Here is a 25,680-nt window from a genome sequence, read left to right on the forward strand (position 1 = left end):
GTATTCCTATATGGATTCATAGTGTCTGTGGTTGTCAATGGTAAGTTCATAGTGACATTGATGTGTCTCCACAGCAGGGGTCTATCGCCTCCATGATGCTTTCTAGCTCTAGCCCATGTACTCAGATGCAGTAAGCAGCCCCCCAAAGCCTACTGCAGAGGTTCCCAAAACTTTTTCAAGTCAAGAACCCCCAGTTAGACCACATACCCCAGTTTCATAAACGTTTTATCCCAAAGAAACCCATTTGAGAAGATTTTCCATAGTCATTTTTCCACATTCTCTTCTAGTGAATGAAAGACTGTTGAATTTGAACTAATCCTCATTTCGCTCGGGCCCCCTGGAGCCCTCTGCAGGACCCCTGGGGGCCCCATGAGCCAGCCTTGAAACTCCCAGGCCTGCTGCTCATGCTATGCTACTGCAGCACCACTAGCAGACAAGCAGCGGGACTCCAAGCCCAACTTCCCGAGCTGCTGACGTCAGCTGGCAGCCTGGGCTGAGCTCGCCGCTCCGGACATAGCGCCGAGAAAAATGCTGCTCTCCGTACCGCCAAGGGCAGGAATCAACCCATACAACGGCTATAACAGCAGAAACAGCAAAAAGGTAAACCCTTTCGGGATTTTCCCCGTTTTCGGCTTGTTCACCTTGCAGGGCAACACGCCCGTGTCTGTCGCGACAAAACGACTTGTGACAGTGAGCTGCAGTGTCCTTGAAAAGCGAAACGTACTGAATTAACTTAAGACTTCGTGGAGAAAATTACTGCTTACTATACTGCAGCGGCACCGTGGTATGTCGATGTGTGAATTTAGCCACCGCTCGGTCCTGTCACCGAGACGCCTGGTGTTTTATTTTGTAGTATCGTTGTATGTGTACTACAGTAAGGATATGTCGATATGGCTCTGCTCACTCATTTGAAAAAGTCAATGGTGGAGAGCAACTTTTATGGGTAACTGTACCGTGTTGGGATAGCGCGTCTGTGCGTAAATGTGTTTGTGGAGGTGGGGGTAGGGTAAAAGAGAGGCAGAGGGAACATGTTATTCTTGGCAAATGATTTCTGCCTCTGCCTTAGCGATCCACGAACAGTGATATCTGGTGTAAAATCAGGTCTTCATTGTCTACGCTGCCGCGTAAGTTTGCAAAGTTTTTTTTTTCCTCTTTTCCCATCTGAAAGCAGAATATGCCCCACCCCTTGAAAAATCCCACCAGACCATGACTACATTCCCAGAATTATGAATCGCACTCAGATGGTTACATTCACTGTTGACATCGCCACTTTTGTAACCAATCTGAAGACGGTAGATATACAGACTGTGTCAGGAAAGTATCCGTATTCTTTTTGCCGGGTGGAACTGCACAAAGCACAGCCTTTGATGATATATAACACTAGAAAAACAAAATGGTTTAATGTATACATATCTAAAAGATCACAATTAAATCATTCTGGTTATTTACATTTTATTTTTCCAGTATGTTGAATCTATTAGTTACTTTAAAATCCCTTTCCCCCAGTAGCATATTTTCATTTGATCAGAAAGAAGTAGCATTTTTAATTTATCTTTACTCCATGGGTCATAATGGCACATCCTGTCTTTCTCTTAGAAGTGATGCTGAATGCACTTTGATCATGTAGATGTATATAGGCTACATAGCAATTTTATGTTGTCTTTTCATATCAGATGCATTCGCAAATACCAGCTCCTTTCCTTCTGCTCTGCAATCTATTCATTGGCTGTGCTGCTTTGAGCTTTGGAACTATTAATGGCATTTGAATGTATATTGACATATTGCCTTTCTAAGATAATGGCCGTGACCTGGACTCATGTTTACCTTCATGTACCCACATCTGATGTCATTAGTAGTGCTTGCCTGAGGAGGAGAGTGTCTATTGCATCTCTCTCTCTCTCTCTGGGCCTGCTAGGGAACTTTCACTGCATTTTTACAGAATATACAGTATATTTCTATGCAATCAATTCATCAATTACTTTAGTTATTACTAGGTTGTACCTCATTTTGTCACCATGAACAGCTGTAATGATCATCTGCTGCATAATTTCTTCCTCCAAGTATCAAAGGAAAAATATCAAAATTCCCTTTTAACAGTAGATACATTGTATGAACAATCAAATGTAGAGTAGATGCCAGCAACTGCATTTTCATTCTTTTGCATTTTTCCCTTTGATTTTGTGACAATAATGTAAGCCTAGGTAAATGTTCACTGTAGACTCAAGCTGTTGCCTAATCCACGTTCGTGATTGACTGGCGCTCTTTTTGTTTTGACAAGATGCCGCTTTTCAAGTATTTCCTACTAAAAATCCTATCCTTCTATCCTCAAATACCTCATTTCAAACAGAAACACGAGCACAACATAACGCCTCTCTTTAGTATCGATCCCCACATGAGTTCTAAGCAAGGGGTCACTAAGTTGGCTTTTGACATTTCAATTATAGACGGGTGAGTTAAGCAGAAAGTAATATAGCATTGGTGTTGTTGGAAAATTGTATATGTTGATCTGATTTGCTGTTATCTTGAAACCTTTCTATCTTTATTCTTATCTCTTATTTTTTATTTTCATTTTGTGCCTATCCCTTTAATACACTTTAATTTTGTAGCTACACGTCTTTCTTACATGATCATTCCATAGTCATAGGAGTCATGTCAAGGCACTATGGCACCGACCTTTGTACTTTTTGCTGTTGGTTGCTTATAATGTGGGTGATCCAGGAATTTAATCTTATTATACTGATGTGCCCATTATAAGTCAGTCCAGATGAGAGCATCAGCTAAATGCCTAGAATGCAAATGTATCTCAGTTCGTTTCTTGATGTTCATTTATTTCTGACCCTGTGCAATACACTTTGAATGGGTTTACTCAGGATCAAACTCAGAAATACTGACAAAAGTGAACCAGAGTGTTTTCTAGGATCCTATAGTAAAACTGAAAAGTAAGGAATGAAAGAGGAATAAAAGAGGAAGGAAGCAGTTTTCCTCATCCCGTTGTTTTGGTGGTCTCAAGCTCGTCTATTTTGTGGAGCTAGAGTTCACAGAGAGGTCAAGTTCCTGTGTTGAGATTCCTAACATTTCCTCCTCCCACCTCCACCTCTTTCTCATTCTTTCTCTCTCTCGCTGTCTTTCCGCCATACCTGAGCTGCATGGGTACATAAAATAAAAGGCTGAACACAAAATAAACATGCTGAGGGGTGAGAAAAGCGCTCTTTGTGTGTGCAAGGTGATTACTGAACCAGATGACTAAAGGAGTTTGGTTTCTGTCGTGCCTAAAGCCAGCTGCTCCTCCCCTGACCCAGCACCTCATTTCCTCCCTCAAATAAATAGAATTAATGTTCTCAAATCAGATTTGGTCGGGTCCTGTGTAAAGCTTCCTGGATGGAAAAACAGCAGGAGGTAGCTTGTTGCTCCTTGCTTGGAAAGGTATCACATGTCTTGCTCATGCCTTCATAGAATGGCTCGTTTTTGCATGTGTCAATCAGATACTTGTTTTCATCCTGGAAGGGGCCATTTTCAGTGTCCATCTTATGAAATGTCAACATACTGTTGTGATTTAAACTCTAGATAGCTAAATATATTTTCCCCTCAACCAACACACAACTGTTTTTGTTTGTTTGTGTACAAATTCTAATTAGGACAGGTGCATTTTTGTTTGCTCCAGCACATTTTATTTAATATGAAAGAAGAAGAACTGTAAGTGAGCACAAGGTAACAACCACACCAGATATGCTGTCGGAGGATGAAAAGTGTGGTACTAAAAGGCCATTCAGATCACCATATGGCGGAATAGCAGAAGTGAGGTCTTTCATGCTTCTCCTTTAATTGAACAATTTCAAACTTTCACTTTAAACTCCACAAGCTTTGAGGTGTCACCAGTGTTTGCTAACTCTTGCCTTATGTGAACCTACGCTCTCATTTTTAGCCTATTTTTGCTTTCATGCCATTCTCTTTGATGCTTAGAGGTTGACTGCTGTAGACGACAGAAGTGGAATTTTTGGAATTTAAAACAATGTTCCCGAACAAAAGAAGCTGGTTCTAAAGCCTGCACATTGTCATTCATCATATGGGAACCAGGCAAGTGAAACATCTAGAAAGGATCGGTTTTCTTTTGCAACATACAGTATAAACCCTGTGTATTTGTCTTTGGAGTGGTGGGGGTAATGATATGGTAGATAATCAATGCCTCATGTTAGATAATGTTATGTTAAATAATGAGTGTATTATAGGTTCTGCATATATCATTTAATGGGTAGTTTTGGCTAAGCAGTCTGATTGATCGAAGACACATTCCAACCCTGATGATGATAATTCCCATAAAGCACCAATAGCCATGTTTCATGAAAAAGGGAATTGGTTGCCATGCTGACTATTTTAGTTAGCCATGCCAAGTAAAGACCGGCCTCACAGATGTTATTGCTATAACATTTACACATTTTACAATTGTGACAATAGATGTTTAGTAATGCTCAGATCCTGAACACAATACTCACATAGCTGTTTTGGAGTAGTGTATAGCATGGCTTATGCCCTCATATCAATTCCATTGGATTGATGTTGACATTTTAAATGTCAAATTAAATTAGGCTACTGAGCTCCAGATAAAGAAATAGTACAGTATATGACAACAAAACATTTGTTTATATATGTATTTTCAAGCTTTAAATGTTTGTATTTACATAATTAGTTTAGTTAGTTGTTTAGTTGGACAGACACCATCGTTTGTTGGCTGGCCAAAGAAAATCCTGGATAATTAGGCAAAGAAATTGTCATAGTAAGAAACACCTGTGTATCATGATTAAGTTTTCATTTTTCGAATGACCTCAAAACCTAAATATGAATAATGTGTGCCTCATAGTAGCATAAATTCAGTATTTTGTGGTATGTTGGGCAAATTCAGCAGAACAGAGGAGGAACTTCTGGATCAATACAGCTGAGCTTACTGCTACATTTGTTATGGAAATCCTTTGCCATGGAGTGAGTGATTTGATGATAACAGGGAGATTTGAAGTTGAATACATACATGCATATCATGTAAATCTGTCCATCAATTTTTGTTTTATCAAAAAGTCAAAAAGTCAAAAAGTCAGTCATAAATAACTGGAAACTGGAAACCTCTCTTAATAGCTGGAATAATTTATAATTTATAAAAATAAAAAAGGCACAATAATTGCATGTGGGTTGGGGGATGGGGAACGCAATGGCAGATTTGTATCACTGTAGTGAATTTGTTGATCTGATTTATCAACACCTACATCATTCAAGATAGATTAACAGAGTAGAAAGTGTGAAAGAGTGCAAGTGACAAGGAGAAGTGTTGATAATAAGTGGTTTGATAATTCATAGCGATATGCTTGTGACACTTTTTGGGTGGCCAAGCTTGAAGCTGGACCAGTGGCCGCCACAGCCAAAGTGTGCCTACATACCTAGTTTGTTGCAAAATCTTGCACAGACATTATTTCATTGGCAAGTACCATCATGATATCACTGCTGTAAATCCATTTTATATCTCAAGACCATATGGTTGCCTGTCATAGGCGTCTGATAATGAGGCTGCTGATCTTGATTCCTGAAAACTCTTTGGAGAACCAATGTTTTTCTCCAATAACTGCATGGTGTATGGACAGTACAGGCAGAACTGACATACTGTCAGAACTGCAGATTGAAAAGTTTTTTTTTTAGAGTGACAACACATTACTATTTTCACAAGTGACCATCTTCACTGCTCTGTTTTCCCTATCGAGTTCTCTTTCGGTCTATATTTAGAAATTCGTCTGTATCTTCTGTTTGTTATGTAGGTGATAATACCAGTTGAGGTGTATGTTAAACTATCAGAATGGATGACGCTGAAGCAAACAAAACATTCAGAGCAAAGCATTCAAAACATCACACCTCAAAGGCTAATTCAAAATAATGTGCAATTGCCAAAGATTAAATTAATGAGTGTTTATTCATGTTGATGGTTGTTTTCAAAATTGAAACTTTTTTTTTTATCAGCAATTTAGGGTTTGACTAATACCTGGAACTCAATTACCCAACTACTCCTATTCCATTGTGAGATTCTTATGCAATCATTCCCAAATGGAATAAATACTGCACATATAAACGCAAAAATACTACGATTGATGCTTGTAGCTAAGATATTAATTGGGTAAAATGACTTTTTCCAAACATAGATTTAGCTACAGCAGTTACAACTTTTTAAGCTATAGGAGCAACAGTGTCACGGACTGCCAGCTGATGTCTACTTACTATTTTGCGAGTGCATTCATTTAGAACAGTGACCAAACAGTTGCAATCAGGTGAAATGTTGAGGTATACAAAATTAATAGACACTCTCCAGCCAATCTGAATGACATATTCTCCCAGACCATGATGTAAAGACTTGATATCCAGCCTTTTGTGACATTGTCTCTTTTGTATGGCACAGATAATGGTCAGCTCGGCTGTATAAGAGACAGCCAAAACACTGAATGTCTAGTCTTTCAAGTCGTAAAAGAAAACATGTCGTGGTGCCCCGGTGGCTCACCCAGTAGAGCGCGTACCATAAGGCTCAGTCCTTCCCGCAGCGATCTGGGTTCGAGTCTGGCCTGCGGTCATTTTCTGCATGTCCTCCCCTCTCTCTCTCCCATACCTTCCTGTCTCTCTCTCACACTGTCACTATCAATAAAGCATAAAAATGCCTAAAATAAATCTTGAAAAAATGTCAATACACCTTTTGTAACCTGGAGACATATCAAATATGCTTACCCATGCACGCATATTAAGTAACAACTCAGCTACAGGAAATGCATTACATGCCACAGATAATTGCTATCTACTGGGCTGCTCTTGCATTGGTGCATTAAATGAGCTGCAGTGCCTCGGTGACTTGATCCTGGCTGAACTTGGCCTGTGCTGTCACCTTTGTCCCGCTGGCCCTCCTCCAGGCGCATGTTTATCTGTCTCCTGTCATTGTTTAATGTGTCAGATGTTTTAGAGCGGTCCCTAACTTCACTGCCAACCGCATGAACCATCCAAGGTGAATAGGTAGAGAGAGAGAGAGGGAGAGAGAGAGAGAGGGGGGCAGAGTCCTTGGAGAAAGCACAGCTGTCTGAAATACGATGCCAAGTACCGCAGTGATGCCAGACACTGTGTGCCTCACATTTTGTCAGATCTCTAGCTCTGCTGTGGGCCAGTGTTTACAGGTATCTGTTTCCAAGCTCCTGAGCTCCTGCCACCCGACCCTACTTAAAGGACACGCATTTGTTTGCATTTGCACAGTGCGTGTGCGTCAACTTGTACTCTATATCCTTGAATTCCCTTGTGCGAGACGTAGAGAGACAGAAAATGTATTCAAGACAGGGAAGATTATTCGGCTGCGTCGCCCGTGAAAGGACAGAAAGACAAAAGGTGCGACAAAGTGAAGGAGAGAGATAGAGAGAGGGGGGAGGGGAGGTTGTGGACGAGTCTGGACGTGAGCTCGGTGTCCCTGTCACCTGGTAGGAATGCAGAGCTCCTCATTCATATGGCAGTGTGATAAGATCAGGAGCAAACACAAAGAGGATTTCCTGTCTGCCGCCATACTCCAACCAACCGCTGCACCAACCACACAAGCCTCACCTGTAACCCTCCGCTAACATGAAGAGATTCTTATCAATTGGTCTCAAAACTGATTCTCAGACAGCTTTAAATGAATTAACTCCACTAGAGACTGATGCTCACGCTTCAACTAGGGCTATAGGTAGTAATTCAGAATTCTAACTTGATGACAAAAAGCAAATACTAATTTAAATCTTTGACAAAATGAGCACTTATTTGGTGAGGTGTGGCACATGACACAGTAGTTTCTTGTCCACATGCTTTTCTCTCAGCGTGTCAAATGTAAAATACATTGATTTGGTTTCAAAATCAAATGGCTCTACCAAAAAATGTATTTGTGATTCAAAAGGAGGGAAGACTCAGATGATACATTTTGTTTCATAAGACTCATTTTCCTTGTTGATCTTAGAGCATAGCTGGTGCAAAGTCCCTCAGCAGAGTAATTCTACACAAGCCGGGGGGGGGGGGCGCCTGTCATTCAGCCAGGCTATAAATCTGTATGCTAACATGGAAGTCGGTCAGCTGGTCAGACAGTCGTGGCTCTTTCCTGCCGGAGAAGACAAGCAGTCAGGCAGGCAGCAGGCAGCCAGGATGCAGGAAGGCAGGCATACCCCCAACAGCCAGGAAATCCATGGAATTCTACAGGTCAAACTGGGGTCAACTTGAGAAGCCCAACAGGAAGAGAGAGATAAAAACAGAGATGGAGAGAGACAGACAGGCCAGGAGATAGGAAACCAATAAGACGGTAGGGAATCTAAACAGAGAGTGGACTTGTGCAAAGAGGTACAACGGCGAGTGTTGGGATTAAGAACAGGATGGCTTTAGAGGAGGATGTATGGAAGTGAATCGTCCCTGACGGGTTACAATGGATGACACACAGAGTTGTGAGAACCTTCTTGTATACATAATATACCGTATTTGAGACAAATATTTGCTGGCGGCTCCAGTGTCTGAAATTAGTTTGAGGATAAAGGAAATGGTCTTATTTATAGAAATGCTCTTGGTTTCATCTTCAGTTTGATCCTAAAAATATCCAGTGATAATTTTGAGCATTTGTTATGAATTTGGTGCAAGCGAGCAGAGGGAGAGAAATGGGACATTGAAAGCGTGTATTGTTGATCAGAATCAGGCTGCAGACTGGGCAGCAACAGTACACACTCATGTTAACTGTAAACAACTGACGTGAGTTATTAAATCTGAATAATTAATCTGAATTGTGCAACACTGTGCATGCATCATCTATCTGCAGTGAGCTCCAAAAGTTTCAGATGGATCTCACATTTTTTGTTTTAAAATTGTACACTTTTAAAAAAATATATATATATATATTTTTTTTATATATATATATATTTTAATTTAAAGGGTAAAGACAATTAATTTTGGATAAACTACATCCTTTTAATGGTAATAACTATAATTGTAATACTTGTATTATGTAATCAGATTAGAAAATTGATTTGATTTTATATGTCAATGAATACATTTACATTTAGGATATTTGAATGAATTGGCAGTATAATCTGGAAGTTAAATTGACTAAACTGGATTAGTTGAGGTGTGTTTATTGAGGGCAAAGCAACTGAAAACCACATGTGATCACCCCATCTATTCCATTTCCTGCAGCATCAAAAGGTCTACTGGGCATCTCTTACATTTTGAGGGGATTGAATAATTGGGAATATTATGTAATCACCTGAAAAATGGAAACAATGGTTTGGATTCACCTCCATTAGTTTCTCTGACCCTATTACTATTTATATAGTGCAACTTATTTATATTGCAACTACTAAGCGTCTTAAATAATAAAAAAAAAAATTCAATAATCATCTAAAAAGAATGGAGGAAATTGTATTGTTGGATAGGCCTTCACCAGAAAACATTTAACTTCACGTTCATAAGGACCCTGAAGTTATCTAAAATGTAATTACTAACCAGCAGGGCAGCAAACTGTAACTACTGGGAGCATTTAAGGACAGTTTCAAGCATTTGTGCTTGACTTAATTAGTTCAATTCTAGGGAGGTTTACACTTTTTAAAGCACATATTCTATTGTGACTCCACTCCATGTATCATACATATGGAGTCATTATTTACCTCGTTAGAGCAGCTAACTTTAAGAGAAAGGAATTAGAGCAAACTGGATCATCTACTCCATGAGCTTAACCTACAGAAATCAATACACAGGCAATTGAGGGCTTATTAGCAGTGAAATACAAGGACGTTATATTCATCATGTATTTTGAGTGCTTTTATATTTTTACATAAGTAGCATTATGAATGGACTTCTATTATGAGAGCTGGCCTACTATTTTATCTGAGCATTTCCACTGTACTTAAGCAATTTCCAATGTGCTTTTTCCTCCACTGATAATCAGCAAATGGTTGCTTTCAAATTGCAGTAATCAGTAACTGATTACTTTTCATTGACAGGCAATCTGTAATACATCTTTAAATACTTACTGAGATCAACATAAAACTCAAACCTACCATTTCAAAGAAAATACAAAAGGTTTCAAGTAATAATGGTCACAAATCATATCTTTCAACTCAGTGTTTTGCTGAGCATTATCCAAGATCTTGTGCAGGTCTTATGGATAAGACTCAACTGTACGATAGTAGCACAAAGGCGCGCGCGCGTGTGTGTGTGTGTGTGTGTGTGTGTGCGTATGCGTGTGCGTGTGTGTGTGAGTGGTGTGTGTGAATACATGAGTATGGTTGTAGACTGATGATGTAAAGGGTGTCATTGCAATGATGTGTTCCTCATACAGTCTGGCACTTGACTGGGACTTGCCACTCTTGTAAGGAGTGTGTGAATGTGCTTACAGGTCTCTGCTGTCCTTTTCTTTCATCCACAAATTCGCTGCCTCCAAAACGTATTCATCACATATAGAAAACCACTATCTCTAACATTTAAAACCACTGCAGGCAGGGTATTGGTGTGTTAGCTCTGGAGCAGGGGATCTCAAACGTTGTGATAGACCGCTAAATAGAAATAAATTAGGCCAGTGACTCGTATTTGATCGATTTGTCCCTGCCACCCCATAGGAAGGTTTTTGTTGTTTATTAAATATTGAATTGTCACATGATAATATTGGTGAGGATGAAAACACCATGAAATTACAATAGCCATAGCTGTAGAGAAAGTGGAGTTGAAAATCCTTGAACGTTTGTGGATTTGAGAAAAATAAACAAAGTGCTAGATTAAAATATAGCTCCCAAATCCATCTATATTCCTCAGCCCCCTGGACTTTTCTCCATTCTAGCGTGAACACTTCCCACCCTGAGGAAAACCCTGTGAGGGATATTTGCATTGATATTGCTGCAGTGTTCAGTTTTAAAATGTAAAAATTAGACCTCTATGACGTCTAATTTTGACTAATATCATGTCTTACCCCAAAAAAATTGAGTTCTTGAATTTCACCAAAGAATTCCTTGAATTCGATGTCCAAGTGAGTGTGGGAACCCTGTTGTGTATGTGTGAATATCTGTGGAAAGAAAGTGCAGAAGAGCCAGAATAAACACCTCTTTTCTTTGTCTTTTCATGTCATCTAACATGAGCAAGCACATACAATCTTTTGAGGTCAGTTTAACAGTAGAGGATGAGGGGATTACGCTTGGAGAAATGAGTCTGTTGTTCAAGGGGCTGGAGGGGGGCATGCTGCTGGCAAAATGGAGGTCAGAGGGGCTGTTTGAGTGGACACAATGCGGGACACTCACGCCGTATGGATTGTGTCTAATTAGGGGGATTGGTTGGTGTTCCTGGTGGTCCTGGTGTGACTCTGTCTCCCCGCTGGGCCGCTCCTAAACACCACCAGTCTGATTGGTGACCCGTTCTCCTCTCCAGAAATTAACCCATTGTCCTCCTGCCGCCTCCCTCCGCTGGCTCTCTCAAATGAGACACTCCAGCTTCACAGCGTCCTACTGGGAGGCGGGGCTCTATCAGAAAACATGCCTGTTCATTTCCACTTGTACGACAACAGATCGTGTAGGCTAGATTCTAACACTGAATGAAAACAGTTGGCAACACAAACACACAAGATTTGCGAAGATTTGCTGTTGCTGGCGAGACTATTCTGCACTTAAGTGCTGTTATTTATTGTCTCAGTCTTGTTTGGAGACCAGCCAATAGGCCTATTCCTGGAAAGAGACTTTAATAAATCTTTTTATGAATTCTTGACAAGCAAAGTGATAATGAAATCACACTCACCCCAATAAAATATATTCCTGGCAACAGTTACAGAATTTTTTTTTTCTTATCCAAAGAGAGTCACAATCCCATAGTAAGATGAGATGAGATGATGCACTGCTTGTTGCGCAACAGCTTTTTATGATCCTAGTGGTGAGTCACTGACTAGTTGACTGCCATCGTTTACTACTGGTATTCATTGGCTCTTAGTCCTCCTAGAGCGATGGAACACAATCCAGACAGAGAGGGAGGCGGGAGGCGGGTTCTTTTGTTGTGAAACATTGTTGTGTACTGTGCACTATGTATACATCAGGCCATTACAGGTGGTTGCAACATGTCAGAGGATGTTGCTATTTAGTGTCATCCTGGTAATGAATTCCCTGTGTGCTGTTGTTTTTCATCTCTTTGACTTCCCCTGGTTCCTCCTTTGCTTTGATATATGGACCTTGGACCTAATGTGGACTGAGCTGAACCCATGTTTTTGCATCTGCCTTTTGGGGTCAATGTGAATGCTTACAGTTACAGAGAGTGAAAATGTCTGACAGACAGTGTTGAACCTGGGGCTTAAGCCAAGTTGAGGACAGAAAGAAGTATGTGCTTGAACAGATGGCAGTGATTTGTTTAGAAATACCTGCTTTCAACAATTGGGGTGGTATGAGAGAAGGAGTTGCAGAAAAACAGAGAGACACTGTTGACATCAAGGCTATTATTACATTCTGCACCATCAGACTAAGTAAATGTCGGTCTGTGTTCTTCGAGAGTTCGGTTCTGATATGCACCGCAAAGGATTTTTTGTGGCTCAAAAGTAAAAAAAAAAGAAGTTACCCAATATGGAGAAAGCATAAGAGGCCCATTTTCCCTATATGGAGTAGGCAGGCAGGAGGCCCCACATTCCCCTCAGAAAGCAGTATTGGTGAGTGTTGACATGAGGGCTGTGTGATATCATTTTACGCTGCTCCCACATAGTCGTCTGTCTCATGCAGGACTATTTTCCATCTCTCATCACTAGAACACTACTTTGAGTTTTTGTCACTTTAAATACACAGCTGTACCTATGCAAAGTTTACTGCCAATTCCTTTTTGAGAACATGAAGTACTGGATCAGAAACATTTCTTGTCGACCCTTGTTTTGTCAATGATTTCCATGGTTTAACCTGTGGCAAGGAAGGCATGGGCAGTGGCCTTCAGTACACTCATTCTAATGTTTCTTTGTTTATCGCAGCAGGCCTATGTGTCCTCCGGCCACCAGATGGCACCCCCCAGTCCCAACACCAACAGTAGCAGCAACAGCAGCGGCGGGGGAGGGGAACAGCTGAGTAAAACCAACCTGTATATCCGTGGCCTCCATCCTGGGACCACCGACCAGGACCTGGTCAAGCTCTGCCAACCGTGAGTGACTTCCAGCCATTTCTTTTGAAGGGGAGTGGACCGACGATCCTTGATTTTGCATTAATTTGTTTGCATGTAATACAGTGAGGTGAGATTGGAAAGTAGGTTAAGAAGGATGTGACTGCATCACGCCAGCCAGGATTCAAACCCATGTAGTTCCATGTTGATGATGTTTGTTAGCTGATTGAGCCACCAGGATTTCACATCATGACTCTCACTTTCAATGACAGTGACAGCATCTTATGAAGATACTCTAGGTTCTGGTTGAAGTCAAATAACAGCTGCTGGACCGCTATATATATTTAATCACAGTGCAAATGATGAAACAACGCTCTACTATGATGGATGCTATGCAGTTATAGTATAAAGCCTAAGGTGAAGTATTACTTAGAAGTATAGAAAGGAACATTATCCAATACATTTGTCCAAGGGCTGCAACTGCCATTAGAGTTTTTAAACTGTTTGACCTTCAAATGAGAGTTTGTTTTTAGCTTTACTGTAGTATTAAAAACTGTTTCAAATCATACATGCTCCTACAAGGCTTTTGTTGTAGTTGCACTAGGGTTGACAATTAAAAGTTGTGTCAGCATTGTCACAGTTTGGTTGTATAGTTTTGATTGAATTGGAAGGTCATGGGTATCAGCCTCACTGTTAGCTATTTATACCTCTATTTAGAATCAGACTATGAGCTGGTAGTTCATTTCAGTCCAAGTTAAGTGGATCAAGGACTCTTTAGATAGTTAATTATGATGCCGAGATAGAGGAAGGGTTGTGTAGGAACTAACTTCTCGCGAACAGATAACAGCTTTGCTATCTGGAGCCTTGCACTTCATCTGTTGGACACATGAAATTGAATTATTTAAGGTCATATTTGATGCTCAGAAAGAGGGGTTGTTTTGCATGGGAAGCTGTTTGTGAATAGAGACTCTAACTCAACACTACTAGGGTCAATTTGATTATATCTCTCATGAAATTCAAAGGAATTCAAGAACTTGTCATGAAAATGGTAGGGAAGAGGGAAGTAATGTAGAGAGTAAGGAAAAAGAAAAGAGGGAGGTAAAGAAGGAGGGAAGGGGCCAGAGCGGGGTAAGTAGCCTCCTCGTGTCCTGATCTAACCTCCCACTCGTGTGAGGCTGGACTGGCTCAGCTGCAGTAAACTAAGACTTATACACCCCTTGACAAACAACCCAGTCTCTACAGTATGTAGGCCTCACACACACACACACACACACACACACACACACACACACACACACACAAATATAAGCCAATATTAAAACACCCAAACTGGTTTTGGCTGCTGCATGTCAGGCCTAAGCTTTATGTTGCAGGAATGATTTGCAAACAAATGCTTAAGCTGCGGCTGAGCTGGAGAGAAAACACCCATACCAGTCATCCGTCATTTCCACAGGGTGGACACGCATGAGCAACTCACCTCCCTGAACATGCATTGGTCATAACTAATAAAACCTGTGTTGTTGGACAAACTTACCACAGCACTTCCCTCTTTAAAACCCTCATTGACACTCAGATCATGACAAATTAACAAAATAGCTTTTCATGACTCATATCTGATAATCATGTTAATATTGGAGTTTGGGTGCATACATATACAAAGTAAAACCCGGAACAATCAAAGTTGAAGTGGACTGATGGACCGGAGAAAATCTGAAATCTGGGAAACGCAGGGACTCGAGGGTAAAGGCAGGAGACTGACAGAGAAGCCATTGTAGAGTGGTGGAGAAGTGAAGAGAGGACGGGAGCATGTTGGGGGGGTGGGGGGGGGGGGGCTATCCTTGAAGGAGAAACTTAAATGACTGGGAAAAGAGTTGCATGGCCTGCTGGGGAAGAATGCCAGTCGGCTGTATGTGGGTCAGAATTGTCTTTTAAGTCCCTGTAGCCTCCACACCCTCATGGCCTGCTGCACTACTCTAGAGGGGCTGAGGTAAGCAGAGGGTCACACAGTCACCGCCTCCAGACCTTTGAACTCTGCTGTCTGCTCTGTCAGGGAAAACATGAAGCACGGCTTTTGTTATTCTTTGTAATGCTCCCCATGAAAACTCAAACTGATCAATAGTGCTTCAGTAGTACTCCGTCCGGAGGGATCATCTTAAGACCAGGAAAACCCATTGAAGTGGATTAGACCAGAGATGGAACTCATACAGTTATTTGTCATTTGTCATTTTAATCGACAAAAGCATGAAAACATATTAAGTGTCTAAAGGCCATTGATTTTGAATATTAAATGATATTAGTGTTTTTTTAGCCTATAGAGAGCTAAAAAAAAAATACACAGCATATCATATGATCATCATTGCATCATCCGACCCCTCAGCTCTCACAAGCAGTAGGCACACTTTAAACCCCCTTAACTCAATTGTAGTTTGCAGTGAATAAAGAAAACAGAATTGGTTTAAAAATGTGCTTAAAAATAAACATTCAAAAGAAGGACGGAATTTAACGGAATTCTAAATCCACAGCTAAAATTACACTAAATCAGAATAATATTGAATTGAATCCTGATGGTTTAATAATGTTGTATTGATTATTGAAGGCTGGTGTCTTCTTTCCATTGCATTGTTTAACATCAGTGACCATATTGGAAAACAAGTCCATAACTTTGTAAAGTTATCTCTAATGATTTACTACATGTGTTGTTTTAAAAATGATCAAATTCATTGAATTGAAGCAGATCGGCCCATGGCAGCGGCTCTGCCTCTGACCTGTTTACTTGGCAGTGAGTGGCTGCTTATCTCCCCCTGGTAATCTGTTTCATCAACATCCAATGTGCCAATCCAACAAACAGCTGAGCTACACTCTAAATTGTTGTGGGAAACAGCAATGTCACATGTCACGCTATTGAATATTTAATAAACCTGGGGCCTCATGTATAAACCATGGGTGTGTATGCACAAAAAAAGATGCATACACATTTTTCCATGCCAAGTTAGGGATATACAGTACAAAAACAACTTGATGTAAGAATGTTTACCGCAGTTTATGTCAACGTTGAAAATGCCTCATTCTCAAGAACTGTAAGAAGTTACAACTAAGCTACTTTACCGTAATGAATTAAGCCCATTTGCACCAACAAACAAAGTGTTTTTAGAGGTCAGCTGATTTTCTGGCAACGGATGATGGATGGATAATGTGTAAAGTTTCATTTATTACTCTCACCATTACTCTCACTATTACTCTCACCATCATTATTATAGTATTTTCCTGGCAACACCGAATGAGTTGAATCACGAGAAATCAATGTAAAACTGTCAAATATGATTACTGTCTCCTTCCATTTATTGCTCATTGTGGGAGCTGGTGTGGTGATATTAAGCTCGTTCACATGCGCATCAATCTGCTGCTGTTTCTGATTTATACACAGAAACTGTACTGAGCGTATTTGAATCTAAGAGTAAATATGCTACTTTTTATGTGCTTAACTTTTTATGGTGAATCCAGTAGGCCTTGGTGTCAGTGGAACAGGTCTCTGCCATGGCCATCTAGTCAAATCTGGGCTATCTGGGCAAATCTCCATTGGAACAAGGAAGGACTGTAGGACCCAGTGGTGCACAATGAGCTGTGATGTTAGGGTGGAAAAAGAGAGGAGAGGGCCGGGGTGGGAAGGGAAGAGAACCGGAGGGGTGAAGGATCAGGTTACAGTGTACACTCCGCCCAGACGCCATGTCGCCCAAACAGAGGAACACCAGCCTCCCTCACTGACTACATTCAGCAGACAAGGGCAGGTCTATTATACTGTAGTGCTGATGCACTGTCTATAACACTGCATTCCATTACGCTCCACATCTTATATAACACTTTTCCCAGACTTTCATTTATTGGATTTGAGGGGATTTTCATACCACAAATGTTTTACTATATTGCATCAATTCATTAATTGACTGTGTGTAATGCTATTGATTGGCCTTTGTCCTGTTTCTCCATTGATGAGACTGAAATAACAGGTCAGGAGGACACTAGTTTCCATTTCATAAACCGTATGAATTTCTTTTGTATATGATGAAATAGATTGAGCGTATGTGCGAAGTGCCTGGAAAGTCATTATTTCTCCTATTTGCTAGTCAGACATTGCCAGTGACAACGCTTTACAGCTTCATTTCCTAAAGTGAACTGAGATGTTGAGACAAAAATACCCAAGAGAAGAGCTGTATTTAGAAGAGAAGTGTTTGTGTGTGTGTTTGTGTGTGTGTGTGTGTGTGGTAAAGACAAGCCTGGAACAAATTGTTTTTGGCCCTGGGGCGCTGTCTCCTGTCTGTTGAAAACAACGCCGGCGAACAGCGTTACTGTACAACAATCTACACTAGCAGACAATGACAGGAGGGTGGAGGCAGACAAAGTTTTCTGTGACACTACAGATCACATTGAAAAGACCCAATTGATTGTGAGAAGGAGTGCATGTTCATGTTTACACCTGCAGCCACGCAGCCTGAGGAAGTGTTGGTAGGAGTGGTATGTATGTGGTAGGAGCAGATTCCTCTCTGTGCCCTGTAGTCACCTCGTCTATCACTGAGCATGTCTTTTTTTTTGTTTTTATTCTTGTTTATCCTTGAAGGTATGGCAAGATTGTGTCTACCAAGGCCATCTTGGATAAAACCACCAACAAGTGCAAAGGTGAGTTGCGTGGGTTGCTCGGTTGCATTTGTATCATTTCACACTCATCTATCTTTGCTGTGAGCATGTTTTGATCCTTTTTTTAATAGAAAGTTGACATGATTTCTGATGAAAATTTATGGACAATAATTTTAATACTTGTCTCTTCACCCAATTGTATTGTAGGCTATGGCTTTGTGGACTTTGACAGTCCAGCAGCAGCACAGAAGGCAGTTACAGCGCTGAAGTCCAGTGGGGTCCAGGCTCAGATGGCCAAAGTGAGTTAACCAACTCCTTCTCAACACTATTTACAATGCAGCACACTGGCCTTATTAAGCCTTATTTGTTATTACCTCTTCTTTTATTACCCAATCTCCCAACAGGGATCATTAAAGTTTCATCTCGTCTCTTCATCTGATTGTCCGTTATCAGGATTGTAAATTTAACAGTCCAGTTCACCTATGACTATAACATGTCTTGACTTTCCCTGAAATTTCCAAAGAGCCATCTCCTACTACTGCTCATTCCCACTCATACACAGACACACACACTCACATTCTCTATCATGTTAAAGGTAAACTGTTATATTCTGTTGCCTGATTGGCAGTAAGTGTCCTATTGGCAAGAGTGCAAGACAAACTCTGGTTTATGGGGAGGTGTGTTTACTGTCGTTTGGCTGTCGGCTTGCTGGCATAGAGGCCGGCTAAATAAGTTGGAGACCGAAACTTCCTATTAGTTGTGATAGAGGATGTCTTCACTAGAGTCTGTTCTAATGACGGGCAGTTGTGAAGGATAAACTCTAGTCTGAATATTCCTTTCAGAAAAACTGACTTCTCATTTTGTTTTTAACAATTCCCTCTGCCCCATTTATCCTTTACCGCCTTCCCTTTACTCCATTTACCCATTTTTTTCTTCTATTTCCTCATCGTCCTCTTCACCTCCTTAACTCTCCTTTTCCCTCCCGCGCTGTTCTCTGTGCTTGTGTATGTTGCTAACCTGCTCCTGTTGTGGCGCTTGTAGTGAGCTCTTTGTCCGAGTGTCTGCAGTCAAAGCCACTCTTGTCGGCCCATTAAGCTGATCCCTCTGTGGCTCTCAGGCTCCCCATTGAGGGAACCCAGGGGAGGGTGCCACTACACCCACCGTCAATGGGACAGGCACAATGGGCTGGCATTGTCCATCGTCTGGGCCTAGGCCTGGGGCTGACACCAGCACTTAATACACTCCACCCCAGTGTCCCTGCCCCCTCCCTCTGTTCTGCACCCAAACAGACCCACTGCAATGTAACACCAGGGTCTCCCTCAGCCCAACCCTAGAAAACTGTAACAGATCCACTGTGCCAGCTGACCTTCACCAGTCCAGTGCAACTAAACACTGGGTCTAAGTTCACTGCACCTCCTGCGTACAGTGCCACCCAACTCTGTGTATCCCGACACCCTACAAGTGCAACTGAACACCAAAACTTGACTCACCCAGACAGCATGTGCTCAGTCAGAGGTGTTGATAGCCACTATAAAAACCTAAATATACACAGTTGGTTCTGAGTCACTGGGTTACTTCGGGTCAGAACCAACATGCAATTGAACATCAGTCAGTGTTTGATATCAAATATGACAGCACAGTTTCACCAGTGTTCTTCTTGAATGATAAAATAATCACATTTGCAACTTCACTGTGGCTGGTTTAGAGTGTTGTTCTCCAAGAGAACGGGCCACACCTGCTGCAGACTGTCCTCAGTGTAAGCTCAGGTCCCAAATGGGCCACAACAGCCTCCACGCTGCACCACAACAGGCCCAGAGGAGCTGTGTGTGGAGGGGCAGGGGAACAATGGCAGGGTTAAAAATAGAGCCCTCCTTACTTCCCAGCACCTCCCTGTTCAAACTCAGACGTCAGGCTCACATGCACTGCTTGACACACAAGCAGGCAAATACGTCAAACACACACAGAGACACACCTCGACAGACTGGCTCATCTGGGGCCTGGTACAAACACCACTGCGTCGCCTCAGATATATTGAGTGTGACTCCTGGGTTGTGTGTGTCACTGATAGAGGGGAAAGTAGGGAGGGGTGAGCAGAGCTTCCATTCATGTGTGCTTGGGTTGGGTCCAGCAGCTATTTGCATATCCACACAGGTTGAATGTTGGATTGAATGTGGAGTAGGATGATTTGTATTAGCTGAGGTAAATAAAAGCGAGAATGAAAAGGGAGGGAGGTTTTTTTTTTGTTTGTTCTTTTATCATAGCGCCTTGAGCTCCATTATCTGGCCTATGACCTCTCTCAGTGTGCCACTGCGTTACATAATGGGGAAGTGTTGCCTCACCCAGAATGATTATAGTCCCAGAAAATAGGTTATCTCTTAGCCAGGTGGCTCTTTGTTAAAGGATAAGGCTGGTGTTTTTTAATGCTCTGCTTACCATCAACAAATCCTATGAAAATAACAAAATCAGCAATGATTTTGTTTTGCCAGCAAATCTCGAAGCCATGTCTTTTTCTGAAGCCATGTCCCAGCAGCCATAGAACTCCACTGTATTAAAGAAACGATTAAAAACACGTCAAAGAGCCATGCCGTTGCTCTGGGCAGCATATTTCATCATCACGATGCACCGGGCCAGCCGACTTTTTCCTCAGACAACTTAATAAGGCGGCTGTAAACACTTTATGATCTCAGGAAAGTAGTTCCGTAGCACTGAAAATAGTCCCGGGCATAATGAAGAATTTGTTCCCGTTTGAATTTGATTTGGTAATAACTATAACAGTCTGACTTTCTGTGGTAACAGTTAGCGATTTTTAAAATTTAAACTATGTCTTTGTGAGCTGTATTTCAAGGTTTTTAGCTTACAATTGGAGCCAATTACTTCCGGGTTGACGGCTAAAAACGGTACGTGGGAAGTCAGAAAGTAACGGGAGTAGAGCAAACGCATTGTTGATTTTGTTATTTTCATAGGATTTGTTGACGGTAAGCAATGCATTAAAAAACACCGGCCTTATCCTTTAAGAGGGGAGGCCAATCATGTAGACAGTAAATCCTCATTCAGGATAGGTGTTGACACACTCGAATACCATAAATACATTCATGAATTCCACATTGTCAGATCAGCAATGTCACATGAGGTCTATGCCACACATGTCAAGTCTGACTGAACTCTGTGCAAACTGAAGTTTCAGTAGGCATCCGACTGCTTGTGTCCTCTGCTGTTCGATGCCGGCATCAGGCTGACTCTGGTTCAAAGGAATTACTGGTTGATTTGTTTCACTTTTGCTGGACAGTTTCCACCATGCATGTAGAAAAACTTTGCGTGGGGTTTGCATAGTTATCTAATATTAGTGAGATTAAGGAAGAGGGGACGAAATGGAAAATTACAGAGATAGAACAGAAATTCTGATGAAAGAAGAGCTTTGTTAGAGCCTTTTTTTAAATTCTTTTCTGTGATCCTCCTCCTTCATTACCCAAGACTCCCACTACTTCCTATCCTGTCATTCCCCTCCTTCTGCACAAAATACACACGTATTTTGCCTTCTCAATTCTCCCAACCTCCATTCCTCCCTCTGCTGTCTCCTCATCCCTCCCTCTCTGTTTTCCCTTCCCCTCTTTTGGCCCAGCCTCTATTCTCCTGGTTGCCAGGCTCCTGTTGCTGTGTGAACTCTTAACTTCATGCCTGGCTTCCTGTCTGTTTCTGCACAGTCACACAAGGTTTCACTTTCAAGTCAGTGATCAGAATAGTCTCACAGTCCTCTTTTATGTGCTTGCAACTCTATTTCCCTTAATTGATCTACATTTCTACAGAATATTTAACTTAATATTTTTGGACAAATGCATATTTGTGTGCATTTAAAAAAAACAGACAGCCTCAAGTAAAGTCTTGACGCTGGCAAAATGTACAAAATGGTTGAGAAATTATATTTAGTGACAATCTTCCAAAACAGTGAGTCCCACAGCTCTTCATCCATGCTTGAATATGGTCAGTGTGTGAACTGACTTTCATGTCCACTCCCTGCACAGCAACAGGAGCAGGACCCCACCAACCTCTATATCTCCAACCTGCCAGTGTCCATGGACGAGCAAGAGCTGGAGAGCATGCTCAAGTCCTTTGGCCAGGTCATCTCCACACGCATCCTCCGTGATGCCAATGGGACCAGCCGCGGCGTGGGATTTGCCAGGTCAGACTATAGCATGTTGACACAATATAGCACGCCATGATGAATACAGTGTGTGCCATACTTAAAAACTAGTTTGAGTACAGTTCTGGCAGATTCAAACCTTGAAATGTAAACAGCATTCCACATGTGGGAGTAAATTTGACTTTGACTGCATTTCAGAATGGAGTCCACAGAAAAGTGTGAGGCCATTATTCAGCATTTCAATGGCAAATTCATCAAGACTCCACCCGGAGTGCCTGGTGCGTAGAAGAGATTTTTTTTTGTATTATGGGAATCTGATATTGTTTTTGTTGGTGCCAGAGCTCAAGGTTTTTCTTATCCTCTGTGACCATGGAATTCACTCTCTTATTTGATCTGTTGCTTTCATAGTGCCCACAGAGCCCTTATTATGTAAGTTTGCAGACGGAGGTCAGAAGAAGAGGCAGAACCAGGGAAAGTACCTCCAGAATGGCAGGCCTTGGGCCAGAGACGGAGAGACGGTAAGATGGGTGACTAAACTCATGAATCTTAAACTGTATTTGCTGTTTTCCTAGCTTACATTTCTTGAGTTTGCGGGAAAACTAAAGTGAGAATGTACTAAAAGAAGAAAACTTCACGATTTTGAGTTTGTTCAGTCTCAGTCTAGGCTAGCCAGCTGCTTTAGTACAGACTCCACCGGTGATTGCATTACCTCACTGGTTCTGAATCCTGTGTATTGTTTTCCCAGGGAGGAATGACGCTTGCGTATGACCCCACAGCCTTACAGAATGGGTGAGTGGTATGCATCGACTGACAGAAAACAGAGTCCCAGCCCTCCTGCAATATGAGCATAGTACTCAAACAGTGGTGAAGCGCTGCCCTCTGGTGGGCATTGAAGGGACAGAGAAATGCTATTATGCACTTGGACACAACAGGAGATTGCTGATGACATGCTCTGACCATCACCATATTGTCTTGACTTTTTGTTCTGTATGTTCTGCAGTTTCTACTCCTCACCCTACAGTCTGGCTCCAAATCGAATGATCGCCCAGACTTCCCTCTCACCCTACATGCATTCTCCCGTCTCATCCTACCAGGTGGGGAAATCATTCAAATATTGAAATGCCTCAGTATGATTTCATTATTAAACCAGACGTTTTTTTTTAATCTGCTTGAATTTCAAGGATTTAATGTTGCTTAGTGCAGAGCCCTCATTATGTAAGTTAGCAGACAGTCAGAACGGCCCGAGCCGTGCCGAAGGTATTTCCCCAGGTTCTGCTTCCTTCTCTCATCTCCGTCTGCAAACTTACATAATAAGCACTCTGAGGGGATTATGAAGGCAGTAGATCAAATAAAAGAGATCAAATCAAATAAAAAAGTGAATTTCATGGTGTGTTCCCCCGGTCTCCAGGTACACAGCCCGTCCTGGATGCACCATCAGTCGTACCTCATGCAGCCAGCTGTGAGTACCTTCTCCTCTTCTGATACTTCAAATTTTTTCCTGTGTATCACCCTCTGTTAATTTCATTCCCCTTTTGTGAGTGATATGTATAGTTCACTGTCTACAGTGTCTCTTTAAGAAAATATGTCTCTATACCAGTGTGACTAAGACACATTCATGTGCATTTGGCTTGCATTTGGCTTAAATTTGGCGTATTCAAGTACATTTGTTTACATTTGAATTTGTGATTAAAGTGATTCTGATTCAGATTCTGTAATTTGTGTGTGTGTGGTGTGTGTGTGTGTGTGTGTGTGTGTGTGTGTGTGTGTGTGTGTGTGTGTGTGTTTTTATGCACCCACAGGGCACAGTCCTGACCCCAACAATGGATCATGCCATGTCCATCCAGCCCACATCCATGATGGGACCTCTCACCCAGCAGCTCAGCCACCTGTCACTGGGCAGCACGGGCACAGTCAGTACCAAACACTCACACACACACACACACACACACACCATACATAAGTCACCCCCAACAGGATTATGAAATGTTACACACATAGGTTGCATAGGTCCACCCTGCTAGGATAGAAATGTGTCCCGATATTGTCAAGATCAATATCCATGTCAAATATAATGCACAGTTTGCGTTTTCTGCTCTGCCTTTTCTACAGTATATGCCGGCCAACACAACTATGCAGGGGACCTACATCCCCCAGTACACCCCAGTGCCTCCCTCCAGTGTCCCAGTAGAGGTACGAAGCTAGCCAAGGCTACAACACCTTACAACTGTCTTATTCCAGTGACGACCAGTAATTAGTTCCTTTAAAGTTAAGGGAAAATAACTCTTGTAGTGTGGCCTAGATGAATGTGCAATTTGCATCGGCATTATTTTTAGTTAACAGATTCCTCCAGCTGACCACTGTAAATGAATGCTCTACCAAGGTTGGAGCATATCATATCATTCACACACAGGCATGTAATGTTTTTGATTTGAGGGGGGGGGGGGGGGGGGGGCGTCTTTTTCGCTGCATATTTAATTAAAAAACTGACACCTTGTCATGAATTATCAAAGAGAGTGTCCTTTGCGTAATCAGTCATGTTTTTCAGGAGAATGGAGGTCAGCAGCAACAGGTTGCCATGGAGACTCCTGCAGAACACACAAACTACTCGTACCAACACACCAAGTGAAGCTAAGGTAGGATAGTGAAAGTTTGTCCTATCCTGCATGTTACACAGATATAGCATGTTTTCTTGATTTTTGATACACTGTCATTTCTGCCACAGCATAGCACACAGTGAATATCACTGATATAGAAGCATGTTTTGTAGGTCATGCTATGGACAAAGCAGGTTTTATGTAGCTACCCCTCAAACTACACCAATTTGCAAGATCAGGGATGAGTCTGAATTAATGTTTGCCAAAGATTATCTGGTAGTGGAAGAGGTTTAACAATTCTTGCTTCTTGTGTTTCCTGATTTAGCTGCAGGCTTATTAGTGCTTTCAAAAACATTGTCCCCATGCAATAAAATCGGGGGGATTTTGACCTAACTTGGGGCGATGGTGCATCTTTGCACTGTGTTCCAGCATTGAAACATTACACTGATTGGCCTAATGGGCGTGTTGTAACTAAAGGTCAAAATTTCTATCTTTGAAAGGCCCAGACTCCTCGTCCTAAGTCTGATTGACGTGAGACTTATAACACAAATCCATCTAACCTTACAAATGACACTGATTGGCCTAATGGGGCCGTTATAATTAAAGGTCAATGTTTTTTTAACTAAAATGTGATATCTCGGGCACTACTGACGAAACTTGGAGGGATGATGCATTTTGGCACTGCGTTCTGTTGCTTAAAAAAACATACACTGATTGGCCTGATTGAGACACTATGATTAAAGGTCAACATTTCAAAAACTCAGAGGGATGATGCATCTTTTTGTTGATTGGCCCAAGGGATGCCTGCATCATTGTCGGGAAACGACATGTTTACTTGAGTGAGCTTATGAGTCAAGCCCTCCACGGCTACTTTAGTGTAAAACAGTCAGCAGCAGATTCCATGGACGAATACCATCAGTAGCTAGTGAGGGATTCTCTTTCAAACAAGAAATTATACATGCAAAGATGCTCAAAAGTGCATTTTAAATCTAGTCTAGTCTTGTTTATTTATATAGCTCTTTATCACAGTCAAGTCTCAAAGGGCTTTACATACCATCATATACCATACTACATCATACATACTGCATACTGTACTGAATATACACATAATATACATCCTATACTATCCTTCATATACATTGTTTACTACATCATATACATACTACACATCATATACTACATTATGTACTACATCATATACATCATATA

The 25,680-nt window shown here is 41.6% G+C and overlaps 1 protein-coding gene across 2 annotated transcripts in view; it reads left to right on the forward strand.

The window, feature by feature from the left end:
• Positions 1 to 480: 480 nt before the first annotated feature.
• LOC139655086 (RNA-binding motif, single-stranded-interacting protein 2-like) overlaps positions 481 to 25,680 on the forward strand; it is a 29,772-nt gene continuing 4,572 nt past the window's right edge. Inside the window, exons 1-13 of one of the 2 annotated variants that reach the window (XM_071532376.1) lie at positions 481 to 600; positions 12,986 to 13,152; positions 17,723 to 17,781; positions 17,947 to 18,038; positions 21,759 to 21,916; positions 22,076 to 22,155; positions 22,286 to 22,395; positions 22,623 to 22,666; positions 22,878 to 22,971; positions 23,286 to 23,336; positions 23,677 to 23,787; positions 23,987 to 24,067; positions 24,423 to 24,510. In XM_071532376.1, the coding sequence (XP_071388477.1) occupies positions 529 to 600; positions 12,986 to 13,152; positions 17,723 to 17,781; positions 17,947 to 18,038; positions 21,759 to 21,916; positions 22,076 to 22,155; positions 22,286 to 22,395; positions 22,623 to 22,666; positions 22,878 to 22,971; positions 23,286 to 23,336; positions 23,677 to 23,787; positions 23,987 to 24,067; positions 24,423 to 24,503 (1,200 nt within the window). In that variant the 5' untranslated portion in view covers positions 481 to 528 and the 3' untranslated portion in view covers positions 24,504 to 24,510. The remainder of the gene's footprint in view (positions 601 to 12,985; positions 13,153 to 17,722; positions 17,782 to 17,946; positions 18,039 to 21,758; positions 21,917 to 22,075; positions 22,156 to 22,285; positions 22,396 to 22,622; positions 22,667 to 22,877; positions 22,972 to 23,285; positions 23,337 to 23,676; positions 23,788 to 23,986; positions 24,068 to 24,422; positions 24,511 to 25,680) is intronic. The other variant, XM_071532385.1, reaches the window with a different exon arrangement.

The sequence above is a fragment of the Centroberyx affinis genome, unplaced genomic scaffold, assembly GCF_046629955.1.
Source record: "Centroberyx affinis isolate AG114_WGS23_722 - 3 ecotype Tasmania unplaced genomic scaffold, CSIRO-AGI_Caff_v1 ptg000151l_1, whole genome shotgun sequence".
In the NCBI taxonomy this organism is placed as follows: Eukaryota; Metazoa; Chordata; class Actinopteri; order Beryciformes; family Berycidae; genus Centroberyx; species Centroberyx affinis.